The sequence below is a fragment of the Cololabis saira genome, chromosome 4 (assembly GCF_033807715.1).
Source record: "Cololabis saira isolate AMF1-May2022 chromosome 4, fColSai1.1, whole genome shotgun sequence".
In the NCBI taxonomy this organism is placed as follows: domain Eukaryota; kingdom Metazoa; phylum Chordata; class Actinopteri; order Beloniformes; family Belonidae; genus Cololabis; species Cololabis saira.
This window is the reverse complement of record NC_084590.1, coordinates 25,171,737-25,196,075: the sequence shown is the minus strand read 5'-3', so window position 1 is coordinate 25,196,075 and position 24,339 is coordinate 25,171,737. Positions and strand designations below refer to the sequence as shown.

At 38.1% G+C, this 24,339-nt stretch overlaps 1 protein-coding gene across 1 annotated transcript; it reads left to right on the top strand.

The window, feature by feature from the left end:
• Window positions 1–5: 5 nt before the first annotated feature.
• Window positions 6–20,953, top strand: cwf19l2 (CWF19 like cell cycle control factor 2). Its single transcript, XM_061720283.1, has 19 exons — window positions 6–119; window positions 894–1,004; window positions 2,684–2,806; window positions 3,262–3,381; window positions 3,763–3,882; window positions 4,052–4,145; window positions 5,742–5,857; window positions 6,300–6,816; window positions 7,042–7,255; window positions 8,288–8,381; window positions 9,421–9,522; window positions 11,414–11,542; window positions 12,027–12,164; window positions 17,881–18,093; window positions 18,443–18,559; window positions 18,677–18,832; window positions 18,963–19,043; window positions 19,213–19,314; window positions 20,651–20,953. Exons 1-19 carry the CDS (start codon window positions 27–29, stop codon window positions 20,789–20,791), a joined length of 2,781 nt encoding a protein of 926 aa, XP_061576267.1. The 5' UTR covers window positions 6–26; the 3' UTR covers window positions 20,792–20,953.
• Window positions 20,954–24,339: the final 3,386 nt, after the last annotated feature.

Here is a 24,339-nt window from a genome sequence, read left to right as displayed (position 1 = left end):
CCGCAGAGCCGTAAAGCGAGGGTGTCATGGCGACGCATGGAGTCAGTTTTGAGAGCGCTAACTTCATCGAAGAAAGAAAAGAAAAGAAACGGCAGGAACGACAGGAGGTGCTGGAAAAGGTACGGACTGCAATAGCAGCACCAGCAGTAGCAGCACGTTTATATGTACGTGTGTGTTTATACCACTGGCGGCAGCTGTGGCTAACATTATACCCCAGTGAAAGCTAAAGGCTAAAGGCTACCAGCTGTGTCTGCTGTTTTCCTGCGTCTGTATGTAAACATGCACCTCTTTATCGCCCACATGCTCTTCCTCTGGCTCTTAACAGCAGTTAGTGTGTGTGCGTGTTGACACTGAGCAGATAAATCGTGCTGTAGGGCAGGAGAACAACCAGGCAAACACTGGACCAGACAGATAGCAGACCTGCCGCGTCTTTTACCTTTATTTTATGTCTTGATCGCAGTTATTCACCTTGCCAGATTCAGCTGTCAGGCCAAGTTCGTTCTTGTGATCAAACATGTACACAGTTTTACAAACGAGTGCTATCTTGTAAGGTTTGTTTACACAGACTTGCATAGAGAGGTTGATGGTAAAGAGTGTGAAACAAATCTGGATCTGGTTTGTTGTGGTTCCCAAGAACCAGAACCAAGCAAGGTGAGGCAGCGTTCAGTTATTCTGCTCCTCACCGGTGGAACAAACTTCCTGTAGACCTGAGGTCTGCTCCAACTGTCAGCTCCTTTTTATTATTTTACCTCTTTTCTTATAATTTTATTTGTTATTTGCTGTTTAATTGTATCTTGCGGCTTTAATGTTGATGTAAATCACTTTGAATTACCTTGTGTTGAATTGTGCTATATAAATAAACTTGCCTTGCCTTATTTCTGTTTTCTGTCCAGGCCAAGCAGCAGTATGAGAGAAAAGAGAAGAAAGAGGAGCTGAAGAGGCTAAGAGGGGAGGATACTTGGGTTCTCCCCGAAATCAACCAGAGGTTGAAGCAGATAGAGGACGTAAGATGCATTTTTTTCTTTTTTTGTTCAGTGGCATGATTCATTGCTTAAATAGTGCGATGGATAGTGAGATGTGCAAAGTCTTATGCGTTGCACACCAGTTTTCAAAAAGTCAATTCAACCTGAAAAATGTATTCAAAATAAGGAAAGCACATATGTTTACATATGCAAATGTATATTTATATTTTTATGACTTCCCTGTAAACTTTGAATAGGCCCAGAGAAGATTTTGGTAAACATTAGTTGACGCAGGTGGGAAGCTGTGAAGCACAGCTTCACTAACACAGTGAAGAGTGAGGATGTGGCGCTGTTGACCTCGACTGAGGTTGTCATCTGTCGTTCAAAGGAATATTTCCAGTATCTTCTCAATTCCATCAACACATCTTCCATAGAGGAAGCTGAGTCTGTGATGGGCTCATCCATTACTATGGCTGAGATTACCAAAGTAGTTAAAAAGCTCCATGCTTTGGATGCTGCAGGCCTGTCTTGGCTCATGTATCTCTGCAACATTGCATGAACTTCAGGTGCAGTTCCTTTGGACCGGCAGACTGGGATGGTGGTTCCCTTTTTTGAGAAAGTCTAGACGTGTTCCAGTTACAAGGGACTCAAACTCTTCAGCCTCCCTGATAGGGTCTGTGCGGGGGTTTTGGAGGAGGGAGTCTTGCTGATAGTCGAAGTGCACATGCAGTCATATTTATCATCATATTTAGCCCTATAATTCCTCAATGCTTTCCTCTTATTACACAATTTAAAAATGTTCATCTTTTAAAATTCAGTCTTTGTACTATTTATATTTTGTAATGTAGACTAGAATAGACCACATATCGTTACACAAATAATATAATATAACATAATATAATATGTGTTTTATTGTATTATATTATATACTTTACAATTAAACTTTTTGCAAGTTATTGTATTTTATTTTAAATAAATATTTTACAGCATCCAAACTCATTTTGGAAATAGAGTTGTATAATCTTCTGCATCATACTCTAATTCAGTTCTTTTACACTTTCTCTACCCCTTTAATCAATATATATATAAATCAAACCTCCTGCCAAGAAAGAATAAAGAATTAGTTTCTTTTGATGTAGTCACATCAGACATATTTTTCAGAACCAAAAAAAATCCCATTTGCTCTTTTACTATAGACGGGAGCAAAACAAAAGTAAAAAAGGGATATAAGGGGACATGTGTTACCCTTGCTCACATGTGTGATTTACTTATTATATTGGTGCATGTACTATACATATTATACTATACACACGATCTTTGGTTCCACACCTGTTTATATGAACTAGATCTTAAAGACTCCTTCATGAGCACTGCACTCATCACAAGAACCCAGACTGGCCTTGGCCTGTCCTTACACAAGATGATCACGTTAAAACTGTTCTCCCGCGTGGTTCCTCAATGGTGGAACAAGTTACCAGTATGTTCAAGAAGGGTTAAAAAAAAATCTTCTTTCAAGAACATTTTGTGTCATGAACTTTGCTCTCCCTTTAACTTCCTAAACTGCACTTGTTTGAAAGCTAACTTATCGGCACCTACTTTGTGATCTACTAAGTCACTGTGGCTAGTCACTTGATTTGTATTCCTCTGTTTTAAGTAATTTTGCTAAATGAAATGTAACATAAACGTTTTTATCCAAATAACTAAATGTAAATGCCCAACAGGAGGGATCTATTAAAAAGAAAAAGAAGAAAGAGAAGAAATCAAAAAAGAAAAAGGAGAAGAGGAAGGCCAAGAAGGAGAAAACGACAGGAGAGGCCATCGATGGCTCAAGTGACATTTCAGAGGTAGACTGTTTCCCACTGTGCTATTCTTTGAAACACAATCTAGAGGTAACACCAGAAGAATGACCATCATTTCGACCACACAGGGTAGTAGTTATTGGACAAGTTAAGCAATTCTCCCTGACTAACTGGTGATTAATGTTTAGTGAAAATTCTTTGTATTGTAGTTTTCTTTGAGAAGTAAAGTTAAACAAGGCTCCTTTTGAAGCTGGGATAAAATCTGGATGTCTTGTTATTCGGGAATGCTGTTTTTAATGGAAGAAATTATCATTAATTTCTCATCATTAAGAAGTTAATAATGCTCCTTAATGATGGTTATCATTAAGTAGTAATTTCATTTGGATGCTGACTGAAAAGAATGTTAGATGTTTGGCTGTTTCTACCTTTCTGTATCACATAATCTTCTGTAAATTCTTTCCCATTATCACTATTCTTTTTCATTGCTGTCTTTGTGTCAGGACTCGGCAGAGGAATGGGTTGAGGCTCAGCCTCAGACACAGTCACAGTCAACTAAAGCATGGCAAATTCAAGAGGCGTCCGAACCTTCAGAAAATCCCCTCAGCGCAGCCCAGAATCAGGTAGCTTCAATATCCTGTCCCAATGTCAATGCAGAATTATGCCCATAGTATGTAATCATGTTTGATATTGTTCAAAAACATTTATTTAAGCGGTCTCCTTTTTTAAGATGATTAAATTAATATGATACATTTCACGTTGTTTTTGTCTTCTCACTATTAAAGTCCTTTACTCATTGCCAAGAATACAGAAGAAGATATGTAAACCGGCTTATCTACATATACAGATAATATTTTATTGTTATTTAGCGTTGGAGCTACACATGATCTGCCAAGGAATCATTCCTCCAATCCCCAAGAAATTGCAAGGCTTTAGACTTTTTTAAGAATTGTTATGTATTGATATTCCTGTTCATCTCCCTGACTGGTGTGTGTATCATGTAGAGAGACGAATGGATGACTTTTGACTTCCTTGCTATGAAAACCACTTCAACTGCAGAGAAGCGGGCTGAGAAAGAACGACAGAAAGAGGAAGAGAGAGCCAAGGCTCAGGCCATTGAGCAGGTCTGTGTCCCCTTCTGCTGCTGCTCAAGTTTTCCTTTATGGTTAGGAAAGTTGGGTTTACATTAAATGTTATCTGTAAAACTGAGGCAAGGAATGATTTCCTTTTTTTCCCCCTTACTGATGTCACCGGTTGTGCCTCTGTTTTATATAATTTTTGTGGTTTTCTCAGGCTGGCTTGCACAAACTGGAGCTTAACCCATACTGGAAAGATGGAGGAACTGGTTTGCCACCAGAGGAAAAAGCTGGTACTTCTGTCAAAAAAGGTAATACCGTTATTGGATCACGCTATTTAGGCATCTCTACTAACAGACAGCAGAGAAGTTTCTAACCATGTCAAATTTGCCATTTGCCTGTTTTGTTTGGTTTTTTTCTTAGCGCCTCCAGATAAAAAAAACTTCCTGTAAATTTTTTTTTTGGGGGGGGGGGGGCCTTGGTTTTCCAGCAGTAACTTCTCATCTCCACATTCATGTATTGACTCAATTTCAGAAGTAGTTCTGTGATTAGGACAGAAGCAGTCATTAGTTGAGGTTGGTGTTTTTAAAACGAGGTTTATGTTGGCACATATAGTTGGAAACAGAAGAATGTTATGCAGTTATATTTGAAAAGAGGTTTTAAGTTTGGGATTCACATAAATGGGGGAGAGTAAGCTGCGTAAGGTTGACAGGTTTATCTGCAGCGGAGGAACGGTCTCCTCTACAGCCGGTAAGCCCCCTCTGCTGTAAGCTTTATCCCGACTAAGAGACCTAGTAAGAGGAAGAAAACAGACATTTGCTTTTCCCTTAAAACTACATACTAAACAAGAATATTGTTTCTTTCATCTTATTTCACAATTGCCATGTTGTAGAAGTGGGAGATACAGTGTATCCTTGATTATTCTATACTTGTTTATTTTTATAGGAAACTGTTTTAAAACAATGATGTACATCTTGAAGTAATGCAGTTCAATTGCAGTAATTTTCAAACCGGCTCCATAAATGATGACGAAAGGGGTTTTTCTTTTTTCTTAACAGAAGTCATATATTAAAAATTAAAAAAAACAGGCTGGTGGACCTTTTTTATTTGCCCTTGAACCTGTCACTTTTCTTCCCCCATATCCCTTTCTTTACATTTGAATTAAAAAAAAAAGAGTCCCACCTGTCAAGTGTAAAACGTGCTGTTTGCAAACAATGGTACTTTAAACATCATAAATGATGAAATTGGGAAAGCCTGTGGAACGTAGCATGTAAGGGTTTTTTAGTGTTTTCTAATGTTCTCTCCTGTTACTCTCTTGACCTACAATATAAATCTAAAACAACAGATTGTGTGTTAACATGTTCTCAAAAACGCACACAAAAAAAAAATCTGGTGTTGACCATGATCACAGCCACAGAGACTTTCACTCACAATGTGCATGTTTTTTTTCTTATCTTAACAAAGTTGTATGTACTTCAGTACCACGGTTTTGCAAATTAAATGTATTCAACCTTTGATGAGAGGATTTTCTGGGTTTGTTTTTTTTTTTATATTCCTTATATCCCTTAGTGTACTCTATTTTCCCCCTCAAGTTTTTTTCCTTCTTTCTGATCACGAAAGCACTTTGGATTCAAATGTTTAAAACGGCAGCGTGCACTTATGTTTTCCTTCTGATTTCATTCCTCTTAATTTTTATTGCATAATTTTTATTTGTAAATGGAACTTCCTGACGTGTGCTGCAAGCTTTTTATGGATGTGGCATCTAATGAAACTCACTTGAATTTTTTCACTTTTGAAACATCTAGTGAGTTGATATTAGAAGATACTGACTATTTGGTATTGGTTAAATGGCATATACAAGTTTCTGTGTATTTCTCTGTAAATGTTTTCTTTGTACATTCCTGCAGGCCCAGTTGTGAACGATGGTGGTCTGAGCTGGCTGAGGAAGAGCTATCAAAGGATGAAGGAGCAGGCAGAGAGGGAAAAGCGCAGCGTGGATAACGTGGTGGCGGAGAGATATGGGGTAGGAACTGGATGTCCTCATTCACTTGCACAAATTAGCAGAGACGAACTGTACAGTACATGACAAAGCCACCTTGTGGATTACAATGAGATTCATGCATAAAGACAGTGATTTATATTTTCACATACCCACTGGAAATGGGAGCAAAAGTGCCTTGTTTAAACAAGTAGATTTGACTAAGAAGGATTTAAACACATGCACTGCTGTTGCATCTACGAATGACTTTGCCGTCTGACATCATGCACTTGGCACCACATGTTCTTGATTAGGCCACTTTTAGTTGACAGTACAGAAGCTGTCTTTGAATTCTTCTGGCCTTTTATTGGTCAGTAGACTCTCGTGTTGTTGATGCTTTGGACATTGAGGACGATATTTTTGATATGCAAAACCTATGAAAAGACACAAAACCTTTTAATTTTACTTGTGTTTTTCCTTTTAACAGTCCGTGGAGGAATTTCAAAAGAGACTTGGTGAGGCTGAGATAGCAGTGTATGGTCATAAGAGAGAAAGCAGAGACAGTTCAATAGATGGGTACAGGAGGGGAGAGGAAGGTGCCAGGGAGAGGTGGAGGAGAAGAGAGGAAGATGGACATGGCAGTGTTCCATGGAGAAAAAGCGAACGAGACTCATCACCCCAACACAGAGACAGGTACCATAGCAGGAGAGGAGAGGAGAGGGAGCGGTACCAAAGAAGAGAAGAGGAGAGAGACCGAGACCGAGAAAGGAGCAAGGACAGGGAAAATGATAGAGGAAGAGACAGGGAAAATGATAGAGGAAGAGACAGGGGCAGAGACAATGAAAGAGAGAGAGATAAAGAGAGAGATAAATATAGAGATGAATATGGAGAAAAAGAGAGGTCAACGTCATCCTCGTCAAGTTCTGGCCATAGCTTGAATCAGCGCTCCCTCTCACTAAAAGGCCGTTTCATCAAACCCTCAGAGGATGATGACAGTGTTGCAGGTGAGTTTATCAAGATTTATTATTTTACGTGTCTGATAAAGCAGGTTCGCTTTTGTTTATTTTTTTATAAAAACTTTAAAAAAAAGTTTTTTAATTGAGCAGTTTTGGCCAAACATAAGATTAACTTATATAAATCAAATATAATTACATCAAATTTAAAAGACGCCAAATCTTAGCATTCCAGACCCAACTTAAACAAGCTTTCTGTTTATTATTCTGGTGCAGTACCTCAGCGCGCTCCTCCAGCAGGGCGATCTACAGGATTCCTGAAACCCAGCTCTGATGATGAGGACTCTGGCCCAAAACACACCAGCATTCCAACCTGGAAGAAAAACAGCACTCCTGCCCATGTACCCGACAGCTGTGAAAAAGCACAGCAGGAAAATGAGAGCAAGGAAGAGAAAGCAGTTAGTGTTTCTCAAGCTTCTGTTTCATCAAGGTGTGAAGCATTTTATTTTCTTCCCTTCAAAAGTAGATTTTCTCTGACATATATGATAGTTGTGTTTAGGTGTATGCCTCAAATGAGCTGGATCGGGGGGAAAAAGGTTTTTTATAAGCACTGGTAAAGCATCGAAGAGTTTCTTCTCAAAATTTTCAATAAGAAATTTAGATTTTTAAGTTTTTTTTGTTTTGTTTTAAGACAAATGAGTATTTTATTAATTCTGTGGTGGAGATTGCTCTGCCCCACAAGAAAGTCACAATATTAAACTGCAAAAGGCAAAAATAGTTTACTGTTTTAACAAAAAAAAGCCAATTTCAAAGGAAATAAGTAAACTTAAAATTTAAAGCATTTATTTAAATTCAAATAAGTTTACATGTTATACTTTAGAAGCCCAACATTTAGCTCTGTTGTAGGCCAGATGTCTGCCTAATGAGGCAGAACACAGAAAGTTTTACAAAGCAGTGATAGCCTGAGTTGTTTGGGTAAAACTGGAAGTCAGAACCTCTGCAGCATGAAATGAGTGAACAGTGTGCTAGCATAAGGAAACGATGCTATGGGAAGTGTAATCACCTAGAACGACGATTCCCAGGCTGCTGTTGTGATCGCAGTGAGGGGGCACAAGAACTCTTAGCGATTATAACAGATAAACACCATGAAGGGGAAGCAAACAGCTAAATGGTTCAAATCAAAAACATTAGAAGTGAGTTTACTGTTAACGGAATATAATGCTGTTGTTTGGTTGGAATAACTGATTAGCTGAAACCAGGGGTTCAGAGGTTGAATTAGCATTAAAAATGTCTCCAGTGGAAGATGGAGATGAGACACTGAACAAAAGACTCAAGGTGTGTCTGTATCACATGTGTTATAATGTGGAAAATTTCATAAACTAGGTAGATAAATTCAGGTATTTTTACAGACTTTTGAAAATTTTCCATAAGGTCGTATAAGCAGCGTTTTGTTTAAAATCTGACCTTAATACAAGTTGTCTTTTTTTGTCTACCTTTCAAACACTCCTCCTGCAACTGAAAGTGAGGAGGAAGAGGAAGAGATGCCTTTGTTATCGGAGGATGAGCTAAACAAACTGGGGTCCAGGCTGATAAAGGCAGAGATCATGGGCAACACGGTGAGTCAGTTCTCTGTTTTTGTTACTGTAGAATGTTACATTCCAGAATGAAAAGAACATGCCCTAAGATGTGGTTTACTCCTTGGGAGTGATCAGAACAACTTTCTTTGATCTCAGCATTTCCTATCTTGCTGTGACTGGTGGATTGTGAGATCAGGGAGTGATATGTTTATGTTGTGGTGATGGGAGAACTGAGCCCCAGAATGGCTGAAGGAGGTGGCCAAAGAGAAGGTGGTGTGGGCCTCGTGCTCTATGCCTCAGTTTGCTCATAGTTTATATTTTTAATCGTCAAATGAGCTATGGGATCTATGGTTTATTTATTTAAGGTATAAACAACTTTATGACAATCCATTTAATGTTATGTAGTCTCCTCTTGTTCTTTATCTCTCACAGCACCAAAGGAATCCATGAATTTATAGTGTTCGTTAATCTGTACGCTCCACTCCTCTTCTGTCTAAATGTGTCACTGTTAAAAACGTGTTTCAACACTGTCTTTTCCAAAACAAATACACATACCCTAACCCCGATAATGGGAAGTAAATCAATAAAACTAATAGTTCCAAACTTCTTTGTGTCCATGCTTTTTAGTTTCTGCAAAGGCTGAATACATTTAACAGTTATGGTCTTTGCTTTTATACCCTGTTCATTAAGGTGTTGGTATCTGTCACGGCATGCAGTGGCGTAAGCGGTTCTCCTATACGTCTGCCTAAGTTGTCTCTCCCTCTTCTGCAGTGTATTTCTTTGTCATATATACATAAAAAAATAAATAAGAGATATTAAATGTCCTTGAAAATGCATCAGCAAGCGCATTCTAGTTTTAGAGATTAACATCCACTGTCCTGTATAACTGACAGACTGTTCCTCTCCAAGCAGCTCAACTGTAAAACTGGTTCATACGTATTAAAAAAAATGATTTCTGATGTTTGTTTCCTTGTGTAAACATTTTGTGCATCATCGAGAAACCCTGTACATAATTTTGCTTTATGATACTGAGAAGAGGAAGTTTGTTTAAAATACATTGGTGCACATGTATTTTCAGGCCATGGTTGAGAAGCTGAAGTCACAGCTGGCGGCAGCTCATAAAGCCAAGGAAGAACACGCCACTAGAAAGAAGCAACATGAAAAGGATCAGTCCAGTCAGGTCTGTAGATGCTGTTTCCAAGTCTTTGTCTTAGACCCTTTTTTGACTGATATGGTTCCAGTTCTGCTTTGGAGTCACGGTGTAACGGTGTAAAGTAGTTTTTTTGTATTTTCAACAACATATGTGCTAGCTCTTATTTCAGGAAAACCAGCGCTGAAGTACTACTAACTCTTGGTGTTGAGCAAAGAATCACTCAATTGTCTTAATGTTTTAGTATTGCTACTCTGCGTTTCTTAATGACACCTTTGTAAATGTATAAGTTTTTTCAGGACTGTTTTTTTTTTTTTTTTTTTTTAAACAATTCAAAATATTGGTCTGTCAAGCCAAATTCCCCCCAAAACCCTCCAAAAAATGGTAACAGAAGATGTGAAAAAAACTTTGGTGATTAGAAGTCTTGAACACTTGGATGAATACTTTGTTGTAAGATTAACTACTGACTGCTTCTTTTAATCTCTTGTCCAGTCTAAAAGCTATCTAAACAAGTAAAACTACTTTATATATTTTCCAAAGCTCACCTGATGCAGAAACTCAGAGAAACAAACATCAGGTTACAGTAACACACTTAGCCTTTTCTTCATATTTACCTAAACTCGCCTATTCCGTCAGCTTTCCAGGGAAATTTGTCAGTCTGGAGTCTCTTTGCTGGTTAGCACTTTCATCTTACTGTTTGAAAACTGTTCCTGCTGCACATTTCAGCAGACCCCTGATGAGGGACAATGTCTTTCGGTTTGTGAACAGCTTTCTTTTACCAGAGGTCAGACAGTGTGTCCTGCGTTTCATGCATCACTATGTTTCTTAAAGGGAACACAGAAGGCAACGTCCTTGAAATGTTGGCAATCCTCATGTACTCATGCTGGCATTCTTTTTTTCTTTCTTATCACACACACTTGCATATGTGTGCGGATGAACAACAACAGACCTCCAACAGAAACTGAGAACTTTCGTACTTTATAAATACTTGGAGACCAATCTTTGATAACAATTTGATCTTTTTGCATGTTAGGCCAGTTTCCTTCTTAAGACCAACATGAAATACTATAGCTTTTGAGAAAATTTTGTAATTCATGGTTTTTAGTGCACTTTGTAGCTGAGGAGTACTTAAGCACTCTGTGGGTACAGTCCTGAAAATTGGCAGAGTTTTGGCTCGTCGTCTTCACTGTTCTTATTTCTGCTTTGGCTCATGTTAATGTTTGCACTGTATGTGATGCTTTGAAAGGCATAATTCTGTGGACTTGAACAGATAACTGTGACTCTCTTGTCCTGTGCTGCACTCACCCTGCTCTTGTTTCTTGAGTCAGTCCCCATTTCTCTGGTTACACTGATTTCTCTTGCCAATTGATATCATTTATACGTCATCAAAGTGAAGAAATGCTTAGACGAGCACCGCACTATATTGCTATAAAGAGTAATGTCTAGATTTATTGCACAAATTCATCATCTCTTAATAAGAAGTTAACTTTTCAATTTTACTGTAACACAAACCTGGGTGTTTCTGTAAAATCTGCTGTTTTTATTTTTAGTCATTAGTCAAAAGAGACTATTTTCTTTCAAGTTTGTTAAATTGGTACTGGAGTCCAGAACCTTCAACTTCTGAATATTCACTTTGAAATTTAAAAAGAGATAAAAGATGATTTAGAATGCCAAAACCATGATTTTAAAGTCAGTGTTTCCAACTCAGACTTGTTGAATTAAAGGTCTGTCTTCACATAAGCAGTTGTGTATTTAGTTATGATCAAATCTAGCATTGATTGCGTGGCGCTGATGGTATATAGTGATGATTTTCAGAACACCTTTTCAAGCTTTCATTATTTGCTAAATGCTAAATAAAGCATATAAATAGCCATATTGTTGTGGATACACAAAAATAATCAGTGGTGTTTTGGTTTTTCAGGTCACAGGTGGCTCTTCTGAAGACCAGGAGGTTCTGCTGTTCAGAACTGATCAGTCAGGTCGGGCCTGGCCAGTCAGGGGCCCCTCTGGCCCGCAGGAACCTCATGGAGGACGGCGAAAGAAAAACAAGGTAAGAGTGGGATGATGCTTGGCAAGAATATAGATAAACAGAAAACAGGACAGCTGTTTGGAAGCTACATTTGTGATACCGCACATACCGCTTCAGGGGGTCTCTGAAACGGTTGCTGTTAGATTTGAGAAAATATGCAGCAAGTAACGTTTATGTTCTGTCATTTGTTTATTACTTACTATTAATCAAATTGTGAAATGAGTGCAGGGACTTGTCTCTGAGATGAAGTGTACAAAAAGTAAACAAACCTGTCAAGTACGTTTTCTGTTTATACTTATTATAAACTTATAACTGGCTAAGGATCTTTCCTTTACCATCTTTCTTGTTTCTCTCTAGTAAGCTCTCTTCTTTTCTTTTTCCCATCCTCACTTGTAAACCTATGATTTGGTGTGTGCTTGGGATAGATTTAAAGGATATTTATGCTTTTTTTTGTGCAGGGAATGGTCTTGTTCACCATTGTCTCTTTTGTTGTCTCTCCTTCCAGATTGAGACCCATGTTGATGGGGAGCGTGTGCGCTACTTCCAGGATGACGACAATGTTGGCCTGAAGGAGATGGTGAGGAGAGAGAAGATGAGCTCTGCACAGGATCAGAATGCCCTCTACTCTCGTATGGCTGCCAAGGTAAGAAAATGTTTTACTACAGCCTTGCATTCGCTTCATAGTGTGGCTACAACTCTTTAGTTTGTCTTGTAATATTTTTGTGAGGTCTATTTCTTGAATTGTCAGTGATTAATTTGTACACTTTTGACAATTGCATTAAAATGTAACTGGAGTAGGGTAGATCAGGTCTTGCTGGTGTAACTTGAATAAAGACTACACTTACATGTATGACAACTTTCACAACATTGATGATTTTCACCAAAGGTTGCTCTTCCCTAAAAACGGGGAAAAGAGCCAACCTGTTCTTTTCTCCTCATAGATGTTAGTCAAAATATTTTGTAGCCTGAACCGGACAAAGTTTTGTTGTGTAACATTTATAGCGATCCATGAGCATAAATTCAGTTTAAAATTCCCAATATTGTTTTCATTTGTGTTGACCAATGAGCAGATAAATCATTGTGTGCTCTCAATTCTTCAAATAAGTGACATTTCCAAAAAGTACCTTCATCTTGCAGCCTGTCATGTTTTGATGCCGTGGGCGTTATATGTTGTTGTTTTTTGCCATAGTTGGGAAACAGGTGTGCGTTTGACCCCAGTCTGCAGCTTGTCTCATTATACATCTGTCCTTCTATACTTGATCTTTAGTTGATTCTGAAGCTGATGGTTATTACCCTTGTTAGAGATGGATTTCAGTGGACTGTTCCATTTCTGATCCTAGTTTGAAACGATGAAGTCAAAAACATGTAACTAGGGCTCATCGCTGGCTATACATTAGATAGCTGTGATTGAACTTTGATAAAAACAGTGAAAGGACCAACATTGTTGATCTATCAAAATACACTGAATGTAGTGCTGGGTGGTATACCGGTTCATACCGAATACCGGTGTTTATTTTTCTTATGATATGAATTTTTCATATACCGTAATACCGGTGAGTATGTACAGTAGCGTACATAACGTTGGGAACGCCGCGCAGCGCTACGTTCCGCCGCGCAGCGCTACGTTCCGCCGCGCGGCGGGACGTAGCGCCGCTGGACACTGTTTGTGAGGGGACTGTTTAGCAGTAGTGATGCACCTATTGTTCGGTAACCGAAATTGTTCGGCCGAAAATGGCAAAAAAACACTTTCGGTGTTCGGTGGAATAAGTGGGAAAAAAACCGAACAATTAATAACGGGGTTGTAATATAAGGAAATAGACTGGCCGCTCCCGTAACTGTTGCGCACCACAAACATAAATCGTTGGCCAACCAAAAAGTAACCATGTAACTGTTGCGCACCACAAACATAAATCGTTGGCCAACCAAAAAGTAACCACATAAGAATTTTACCTAACATTCAGCAGGAGGTGGAACCAAAACAACATAATGCTGGGAAATTTAAAAAAATTCAGTTTTTTATGTTCAATAAATATTTTCTACCTTGTAATTTTGTAAAAGATTTTTTTTCTTTGAAAAGCATGCCTAAATAAAATTTATTTGATTTATGCATCCTCCTCATGGCAGTAAAATAGGCCATTCTAAGCCAATTTACTGCAGCAATTCCTTTCCAAATCATTAGAGAAATGTGGTTAACACCCAGTTGTGCATGAAAAAAAAAAAAATACCGTGATATACCGTGAAACCGATATAATTTTGAAAAATACCGTGATATACATTTTTGGTCATACCGCCCAGCACTAACTGAATGCTGCTTTTTTTTTGATGTATCATATTTGGGAGATTAATCACCCATCTGCAGCAATAAGAGCAAAGGTAAAGGAAAGCAGTTCTGCACAAGTTTGGTTCTGTGTTTACATATGCATTACCCAGACTAATTCTGTCACATCTCTGACTTGAGGAGGGCCAGGATAGGCATTTAGGATTTGTTCTGTTACATTTGGTGTTTAGTTCCATGTTATAATTCATTTTCTCACCACTGCTCACTACTCATCTCAGTTTGCACTGTTTCAGCCACTGTGAGCTTGACATCGACATTCACCACAGATGGGTACTGGCATGTTGTGATGCGTCTGTCAGTTTATCAGCAAATTTACAGGCTGCATCCCTCTCAGAGCCAAAACACATTTTTGAGAGGGAGACAGACAGAGAGAGAGTGGCTTGATTAAACAAAAGGATGGAGGAGTTACCATGGCAATAAAAAAGATGTTATTAATATTTGTCCATGGTATTTTTTCTTTCTCTGACTATCTCTTCCCTCACGCACATGTAGTGCGAAGTGTATAAAAATACACACAGTTGCACTGCACCTTTTTAAAGAGTGACACTATAAATACATCTACGGTTACCATGGCAGGGCTTCTATAAATATCATTACTAATCATAGCTATAGACTGATGATCTTACGGAAAGAAAACTGCATTGTGTCTCTGCATTTCAGTTGAGTCTCGTCTTTAGCCTTTCCTCAGTCTCTGTCACACATTCAATAATTGTTTCTCTAATGCTGTCATGGCCACATCCATCTATTTCTCCTTTTCTTTTCTAAATCTTTCATCACTAACTTCTTTCCCCTACTCTCCTTACCCCTTTATTGAGTCAAGACCAATCTATGATCTGCGTGCGTGAGTGCGCGTTATGGAAATATGGCATTTTACTGAGAGCCTTTATTTTGGATCCTTCATAAATTGGTTATAAATATGAATGAGATTTTCATTCATAATAAGCACACATGATTAACACAAAAACATTCAATTACATATCTATTGGTTGTTCTCCCATTCTTCTTGTTCTTGTTTACCATTAATCGTTCCCCTTCGGTTGCTTCCTTTACTCCCATGTCTGACATAGTCTATTTTTATGCGTCTATGCTGGCGACAGCTGTGGCCAAAGGCATGATGTTCTTGCTCAGTTTGCCCATTTATTACACGCTCATGAACTCAAAATCTCAGGAATGCCTGGAAGGAATTTCTCCAAATTTGCTGCAAATGTTGATTTTGGTTCTTAAGAATGAATTGTTTTTGTGAACTGATTTACAGGTTGGTGTTGAAATGCCTTGGTCATTCTGACCTCTTGTTTTTAATTCAATAATGCACTAATATCTGATAGGGTTTTTCACTGATAACCAGCCAGGATTTATACAAAAAAGATATGGCTAATGTTTAAAAGTTAAAGGTGAACTTCAATGCTGGCTATTACTCAGCACAACTCTATCTGACATTTGACAGGTTTTGTTAATGGATGAGACCAATCCGATTTCACAGATGTTATTCTCTCTCTATTCTCTGTGTTAAAAACGTGTGAGAACCGTCCTCATTTTAGATTTAGTGGATTCTTGCAGCAATATGCATATTTGAAGAATCATCCGCTATTGTAGCTACACCTTCGTGTTCCAAACAATATTAAGATGTTTTTCATGAGGTAAGATAAGATTCAGGGACAAAACATTTTTAAAATGAACAATTTTCCTTGATTCGGTGTAATTTAGGTTTTGATACAATTGATTTACATAAATATGCAAATGTGTAAAAAAACAAACAAACGATAATTTCTTTAAAGATGACATTGGGTATCTATCCTGAAATACCTGAAATAAAACACCAAAAAAATATCACATTATGCGTTAAAAGGAAAAAATGATAGTTTGATAGTTCTTATAAATATCGTTCACTAAATTCTGTTCCTCATTTACACCTTTAGCACATATGTCTGTATTTGTTTTTACATCAGTTTCTATTGCTATATTTGGTTGATAAGCTGTGTTTAGTTGATTTTTGTTTAATATACCTTTTATCTTAAAGCCAAATCTTTCCAGATGTTCCTTGATTTTACATTGTAAACTGTGCTGGCAGTTATGTGGGCATGTTATCTAGCAAGCATCAATGGTGAGGCCGCAGGCTTATCTGCTATTTTCACTACTCTGAGCATAGCAGAGAACTGGTTTAATGCTCACATGGACAGAAATATAGCCTGAGGGTTTAAAATGGCCCCTGGATCAACTCAGTCCAGTCCTCCTTAAATGAAAACACAATGGCACAATAATCATTTAATTTGCATTTTGCTAATGAATCTTGAGGGGAGTGGACAAAGTTGAAGTTAGAGATACTTTACTATTGCAGAAGGGCTCTCTTAATTTAATATGGATTCAATTTCTCTGCCAGTCATGGCCGAACGTGATTTTAAGGAGGAATATATTTACGAAGTATGGTCAAACTGCCATGAATGAGTAAACTATATGCTGCCTTACTGGCTTGCAGAACAGAAAATCTTGAGTTTTCATTTGAAAGACATTCAACTGGTAAACCTTGCTCATTTTGCAGTTGTTCAACGTGTGGCTTTGAATTTATGTTGTTATGGTCCTATGGGAAAAGATTTTACCCATCTCTGCATTAATGGTCTTGCTTTGGACACCACAACGGACTTTTTTTTTTATCCATTTCTCATTCAAATGTTTTCCTGAAAAAAAGATAAAATATTGCACCTTATTTTCATAGAATACATTTGCACAAGATCTATGAAAAGTTTTTTTTTTATCACATTTCTCTCTTCTCTCAGCTTATTGCAATATTGACAAGTCACATTGTTAAATGCATCAATGCATAATTGATCATTAGCTGACTCTTGTTTAAACAATGAGATGAAAAATGAGGGTTGATATCATTGTAGATTTATAACTACCATACAATACCTAATTAGTCAACAAGCATGGTTATACGTGTTGGCATCTGAGTTAGAATAAAACAACTGTTTGCAATTGGCCCACTACAGTATGTGCATACTTCCATGCAGTCTACACACACACTTCCTCCTACACTGCCACTAAACTAATCCAATTTTCACTCTCACACACTCACTCCTACACAGCAAGTCACACACACACACACACACACACACACACACACACACACACACACACACACACACACACACACACACACACACACACACACACACACACACACACACACTTGAGGCATTCCTAACACCTCCCAACCTTGCATGCACACACATTGCAACCTGTTGCCCAGTCACCATGGTGACAAGACTCGCATGTAGAAATGTCGGAGTCAATCTGTGTGTCCCGCTTTGTAATGTGGACAGTGTGAGACTGACCAACAGGCAGCCCAAACACATCAATGGCACAGTGTGGTATGTTGGCATGCCAGTGGGGATGCACCTCCATCTTCCATTAAGTGAAATTAAGGTACCTTCCAGTTTTATGGATAGTTTATATTTGCAGGGCATTTTTACAGTGACTTTGTCTTCAATGGAAGTGGTCAAAACGACATTCACGTTTATTTCTTGTACATAAAAAGTTAAACCAGGATTTAATAAAAATAAATAAAAATGTACTAATGCACAGGCAATTACTTGTCATTTACAATCATAAGAGTATTTTATATATATATATATATATATATATATATATATATATATATATATATATATATATATGTGTATGTATGTGTGTGTGTGTGTGTGTGTGTGTGTGTGTGTATGTGTGTGTATATATATATATATATAATTTATTATAAGATGACAATTACAAAGTGTGTGTGTGTGTGTGTGTGTGTGTGTGTGTGTGTGTGTGTGTGTGTGTGTGTGTGTGTGTGTGTGTGTGTGTGTGTGTAATTATTTTTTTTATGTATATGATGATGACAATTACAAATCACAGAAGTGTAAACCCCATTTGTCAAGGAGACTGAATTCCATACCATAATCCCTTTTTTCTGTTTGTCTCTCTCTTTTTTTCTTTCCCACCACTTTCGTCGTCTACATCATGACCACTCCACTCAACGATCCAGATGATGGGGAAGACAGATGGTGACAACTACACGCTGGATGACATGTTTGTGTCGAGTGCAGCGCAGCGGGAGGGCGAAGGGAGGGAAGAAGAGAGGATGAGAAACAAAGCCATCCAGGAGAGCAGGCTGCTGGCTGCCTCCATGGATAAATGCCAGTACTGTTTCAGCAGCAAAGGACTGCAGAAGCATCTCATAATCGCCATTGGGAGCAAGGTAAGGGACGGTTCATGTTGGCTGTTTTTAAACAGGGCAAGGGAGTCTGTGAGTCAGCAAGAAATCTACGTATAAAACAATTATCCAAACCATTCTTTGGTCTGTGCTTCTTAATCATAAGAGTTTTTCAGGTCCCCCCCCCCCCCTTTTTTTTTTAAATGTATCATATTTTCATTATTATTGTAATTAATGTAATTGTTGTAACATTGTTGCGAACAGAAACACTCTTGATTTCTTCAAATATTGTTTTCAATAATTTTGCTTTGCCAGACACATAATCCAAAACTCAAGTACAAAGTCATTTGTTGGTCATTGTTGGTAATTGTTGTCTTTACAATCACGTCTCCAGGTATATCTGAGCCTGCCTGCTGGAGTATCCCTGACTGATGGCCACTGTCTCATCTGCCCTTTTCACCATCACTCTTCTGCCACTGGACTGGATGAGGATATCTGGTCAGAAATGCAGGTTTGTCAATCAAACCCTCATCAATCCACTTTGTAAAGTAGTGACTGTTGTATTTTGGCGTCACTTGATGTCAGGCTTTAAAAGCTGACTAAATTCACTTCTTTTGGTCCTTTTCAGGTGTTCAGACGTACTTTGGTGCGTATGTTTGAGACCTTAGAGTTGGACTGTGTGTTTATGGAAACGTACATGAACCCACGCAGAAAACAACACATGGTCCTGGAGTGTATCCCACTACCCCGGGAACTGGGTGACATGGCACCCATATATTTCAAGGTTTTTGCCTCATCTCTGTTTTACACAAAGTTAATTTTACCAGTTTTTATACAGTTTTATACTCTTTGATAGGCTTGAGTTTAAATCAAAACTGACAACTCATAATAGACTTTTTTGTGTGTGCTCTTAGAAAGCGTTAATGGAGTGTGATGAAGAATGGGCCATGAACAAGAAGATTGTTGACCTCTCTTCAAAAGACGTCCGTCAAGCTGTAAGTCTTTAACGCTGATCTCAAGTCCATGACTGATGATTACTGTCTCATCTCTGAGATAGTCTGTTTAGCCTTCTCTCTCTTTTCATTTGTTGTGTTTTTGTTTCCATATCTAGAATTTTCTTCCCCGTATTTTTAATTTACTTGTTATTATTTTATGCCCTTGTAGGTTCCTCGTGGTTTGCCATACTTTGCTGTAGATTTTGGACTGCAGGGAGGTTTTGCTCACGTCATAGAAAATGAGCAGAAGTTTCCCCATTACTTTGGCAAGGTCAGTGTTGCATTAAGACTATTAAATATTCTGCGGCTTCATGCTCTTCTCTCGCTTTAGCATGTCGAAGTCGCAGTCATTTAGTTACATTAAATTATTGATATCTTAACTACAGTTATGTTCATCATCCTGTAACTTGACTACACCTGACTTTTACCTGACTTTAAAACACCTGTTTTTAGTTTGTCACTGCAGTGCTGATAAAAATGATGACAAAAAAAAATGGAGACATGTATTTTCGTTTCTGTCTTTAGTTTTTTCTTTTTAATAAAATGGCAGAGTTGCAATACAGCAACTCTAAGTGATTTCATAAAGATCTGTTGATAACATATTTGACAAATTCCACAACAGATTTTTCAGCTTCACCTCCATCAGTATCTTCCCAGTCCTGATCTTTCGCCAATCTTTCTCCATATAATTTTCCCCTTGTAGGCCACTCAGTGAAATACCCGAACTTCAAAAATATTAACCTTATCAAATTATCTCTGTATGTCTGTTTATTGAAGTTACCAAATGTGGTAATTTGCTGAGGATGCACCAATCCTGCTAGTCCCGAATCTAATGCTGATGCTGGTTTTGCATTTTGGCCAATACCTGATGCTGACTTTATTATATCGATGATATCTGGAACAAACTAGAGCAACAGGCTTGATTTAATTCTTAATTTCTCAGCTTTGTGAAATAAAATGTAAGACATCACACAGAGGCCCTACGATAGACTGGCAACCTGTCCAGGGTGAACCCCTGCCTCTCGCCTGATATTAGCTGGGATAGGCTCCAGCAGACCCCCGTGACCCTGCAAAGGATGAAACGGGTATAGAAAATGGATGGATGGATGGATGGATGGACATCACACGGATAAATGTACTGAATTGTTGAGTATTATTAAAAATACTGGCAATAAAAGTATTTAAACCCCTTAAAATGTAATGCTTTTTGTCAATTAATTTGCCATGAAGTCAATGATCAAATGTCAAAGTAATAAAAAAATCTATATTTGCTTTCAACACATTTCCTCCACTACTGTTAATGTTTACTGTGGTCAATAAAAACACGAGAGTATAATCATTTTTTGTGTTAACCTCATAGATATTGCTTTGTTTACATAGTGTAAATGGATTCGTCCCGTTATCCGATGCCCAGTCTCGCTATTTAAATATCAGGCCTGATAAAAAAAACTCAATGTTAATGTTGGTACTGATGCATCCCTGCAATTTGTTGGATAAAGGGTTACTAAAAGATTTGATGGTGTTTATTATTTGAACATTGTCTTTCAAGTCATTTTATTAATTTTTTCAGCAACAGTGAAAATGATTAACCTGTCTTTCCTTTACAGGAAGTAGTAGGAGGCATGATGGACGTGGAGCCACGTCTTTGGAGAAAATCGATCAGAGAGAATTTTGATGATCAGAGGAAAAAAGTCCTGCAGTTTGCTCAGTGGTGGAAGCCATATGACTGTACCAAGACCGAGGGATAACTGAACAGTCGTGGAGCCTCAGCTGAGTTGTGAGGAGGAAATAGGCTGTGCTGTTTTCCAGGGCAGGAATACACTGTTGACACTGTTTAACTGTGCTTGAGTTTGATTTAAACTTCATTGTCAAGTTTATAATGTGATAACATTTTAATAAAAATAAATTAAATGGCATTGCTGTTTTAGGTAGTGTTTCTTCTTTTTAGTTTTTTTAAATGTAATGTTGGTTTATTAATTAACGCCCCAGTAGTGTATTTCTACCAAGGTGCTGGTGGTTAGCAGATGTGAGATGGATTGAACCTCTTCTATTGGTGCCCTGCTCTCAAGTTTCAAGCCTCTTATGCCTATTCTGCCCTTCATTGCTCTCTAGCTCTGGGATTTACTTTTTGATGCTGTGGCTTCCTGATCCTTTGCAGCTGTCGCTTAATTCTTGGAGGTTTTGGTAGCATCACAGACACATGGGCAAGTGTATATGCACATGCATGATATCACAGCTGCACAACCTTCACACTTGAGCAATCTGCAGCAGTGCCCTGACTCATGACCCCATCTTTTTTTTTTCTTTCTTTTTCTCAGGAAGGTTATTGGCTTTGATTAGTTCAGCACTTCAGAGACTCGCCTTATTTTTAAATTTCACTTCAGGAAACGTTTAAAGATATAGCCTATGTATAAAATGTTGGGTTTTTTTATGCTAAATCTGTACCAATTGCAAAAGAGTGTTTGTATTGCAGTGTACCACTGTGAGGATGGGGAAAAATGTATCTGTAATAGTTAAATTAGTCTTATTTTCCACATATTTTAAAGACCTTATGTTCATATTTAACAGCTCAGATGGGTAAAATGAAAAGCTTTTAATTTTTTCATGATCTACTGTCATATGATTAAGGGTAGAAGGCTCTTTTTCTCATACAAAAACAAGTTCATCTAGTAATTATCAGGTCTTAAAATGTGTAAATACAACCTCAGATGAACAACATTTGACCTATGACATTATATCATTAAGGCTGTGTCATTACAGACTTGTGTCGACCTTGATGTCATGCTGTTGGCGACCATTAATTTGAATCAGGCGTGTTAAAGCAGGGCAACATGTAAAACGTGCAGGACACCGGCCCTTGAGGACCTGCTGCATCATGTATTGCGAGTGGGTTGACGCCTGGACTTTGGTCCATTGCAGAAACTTGATTCATTGCTTTTTACTTTTATTTTAAGCCATTCTGTTGTGGTATCCCTCAGTTACAACAAAGCTTTAGCTTTTGGATAGGTTTCCTTGCATTTGACTCTTTAATATTTTGGTCAATTTAATGACTGCTGATTGCACAATCCCGCATCATTGTCCCTCTACCACTGTGCTAGCTGGTATGAGGTGTCTGGTTTTTACCAAACATGGTTCTATGCATTTAAGTCATCTCATACTGACTTATTTCCTGGAAACCCTTTTAAACAAGTCATACTTCTGCAGTCAAATGTCTTATTGTACTGTCATGACCTTTAATGTTTAACGAGCTGACTGATGCCTGTTGATGCTGAGATAAAGCTCTGTTAGATCTGTGAGCATTAAATGGTCTAATTTGGAGGTGAATTCGGGATGTCCAGTGCTGGGAGATTGGCATCTGTTTCGAATATTCTTCAACTTGTGAATAATTTCTCTCAGTGTACAATGATGGACTCATAAAAAAGACCTCAAACTCTTCCCACTGCCAATGTCTTTGATCCTCTCCAATGCATACCTGAAAACTCCAGACCAGCAAACAGCCACAACTGCTGCATTTACAGGTGGTCACACCTTTAGATGATCATTAATCGAGTTATTTGATTAAAAAATACCAGGCTGCAGCTTTCCTTTGTTTTTATGGTAGCAGTGCATTTAGAGTCTTGCTTACTGACTCAGCATATTAACTTATTATACAATAATTAATGTCAAGAATATGTTTATGTAAGATTGTATTCAAATTTTAAAATTTAGAAAGATACAGGTGACCGCCCCACCCCATTTGTCTTCATGTAAAACAGGAATTTAAAAACCTGTTATATGTTTGATCATTAATAACCAAATAATCATTCTACAGTCAGTTTGTGCTTTTAAAGGTTGCCATTTGCAAGAAAAGCAGCTGAGTACTAATGCACTAATTTTGTTACTCTAACACTATTTGTACTGTGAAGACCGTTGCCTGGAACAGCCTGTAAAGTCATTTATGTTGCATTACTGACAGCTAGACACAGGCTCATGGTTGCCGTGGAGTGATATATTGTTACGGCCGATTATATTGGCTGTGAGCCCATTTATGCCGTTTATCTTCTTCTGTTGGCCTCAGGCACACATATATGTCCTTTTCTCATGTTACTTTGCAGGCCCAGGCGTTAAACTGCGGCACCCACCATATCTTTGTTTCAGGTAGTCTTTTGCTATCTTGTTTTTATTCTAAAGACTGAAAGGCAGCAGGTTGTATGTGACAGAAAAATGAGACAATAATAAAGTTTCCTCTGTGTCTCCAACATGAAAACAAACATTCCTGCTACAGAAACTTACCACAGACTCCATTGGAGGAGCTCTACAAGACTTGTGGCATTTGCTCAGTGGTGTGTGTCATGAGGCTGGAGCTTTCTTATCTTTCTGCATTCCACAACTACACATATTTCAACTTTTACTGCTACAAATTCGTTGCAAATGTTGCTGTAAATGCACCTCTGGTCCTGTATGGTTTCTTCTATATTTAATCGATGTATTTATTTGAAGGACAGTTTACTGTTCCTCCATGTGTGTTCTGTAGATGCCACGGCTTCTGAAGAAGTGTAAATATGCAGTGTTGTCCCTGAGAAGACCCTAAATCTGTCAGCAGAACATTCTGGTCATTTCTCCCTCTTGTAAATAGTCTCTTTGAGCCATCTAACTCTATTACTGCAAGACATAATACCTAAGAAGTAAACATTATTAATGAAACGGTCTTAAAGTAAACTATTGTCACTATCTAATCATTGCTTTGCAGCTTAAATGATTTAGTGTAGTCAGGTCAACACATTTCTTTAAATACTAAAAACATTGTAATTTTTAGTTTTTTTTAAGAGACACGAGCTTAGTCAGTTTTAACTCTAAACACATTCAGCGAGGCTCCAGATAGAAGTACTTTGTTCTATATTTCCATTATAAAGTTATTAAAATGGGATGCAATCCATAACAGATGCAACAATTGAATGAGATTACTAGAATACACCAAGAGCTGGCCTTTCTAAACTCATGCCTTGTCTGCACTCAGCTATATATGGCTGGCGGCCAGCTCACTGCAGTCCCTCTGCTCATGGGCTTATCTTCTCTGCAACATTATTTATTCCATTGTAGTGTTGGCTTTATTAAAAGCCCATATTATTACCGAAGCAACCAGATAAGGAAAGAGAGGGTAGGTGCAGGCCGAGTGTGGAAGAAAGAAATTATGTAGGCGCTTGTTAGATAGACAGAAAGTCTGTGCAGTGGATTAGGGTCATGTTGCTCCAGAGAGCCAAATAAATTAGTGGGAAGTTTCAGGAAATTGTACTGGGTTGTGTGTGCGTGCACATTC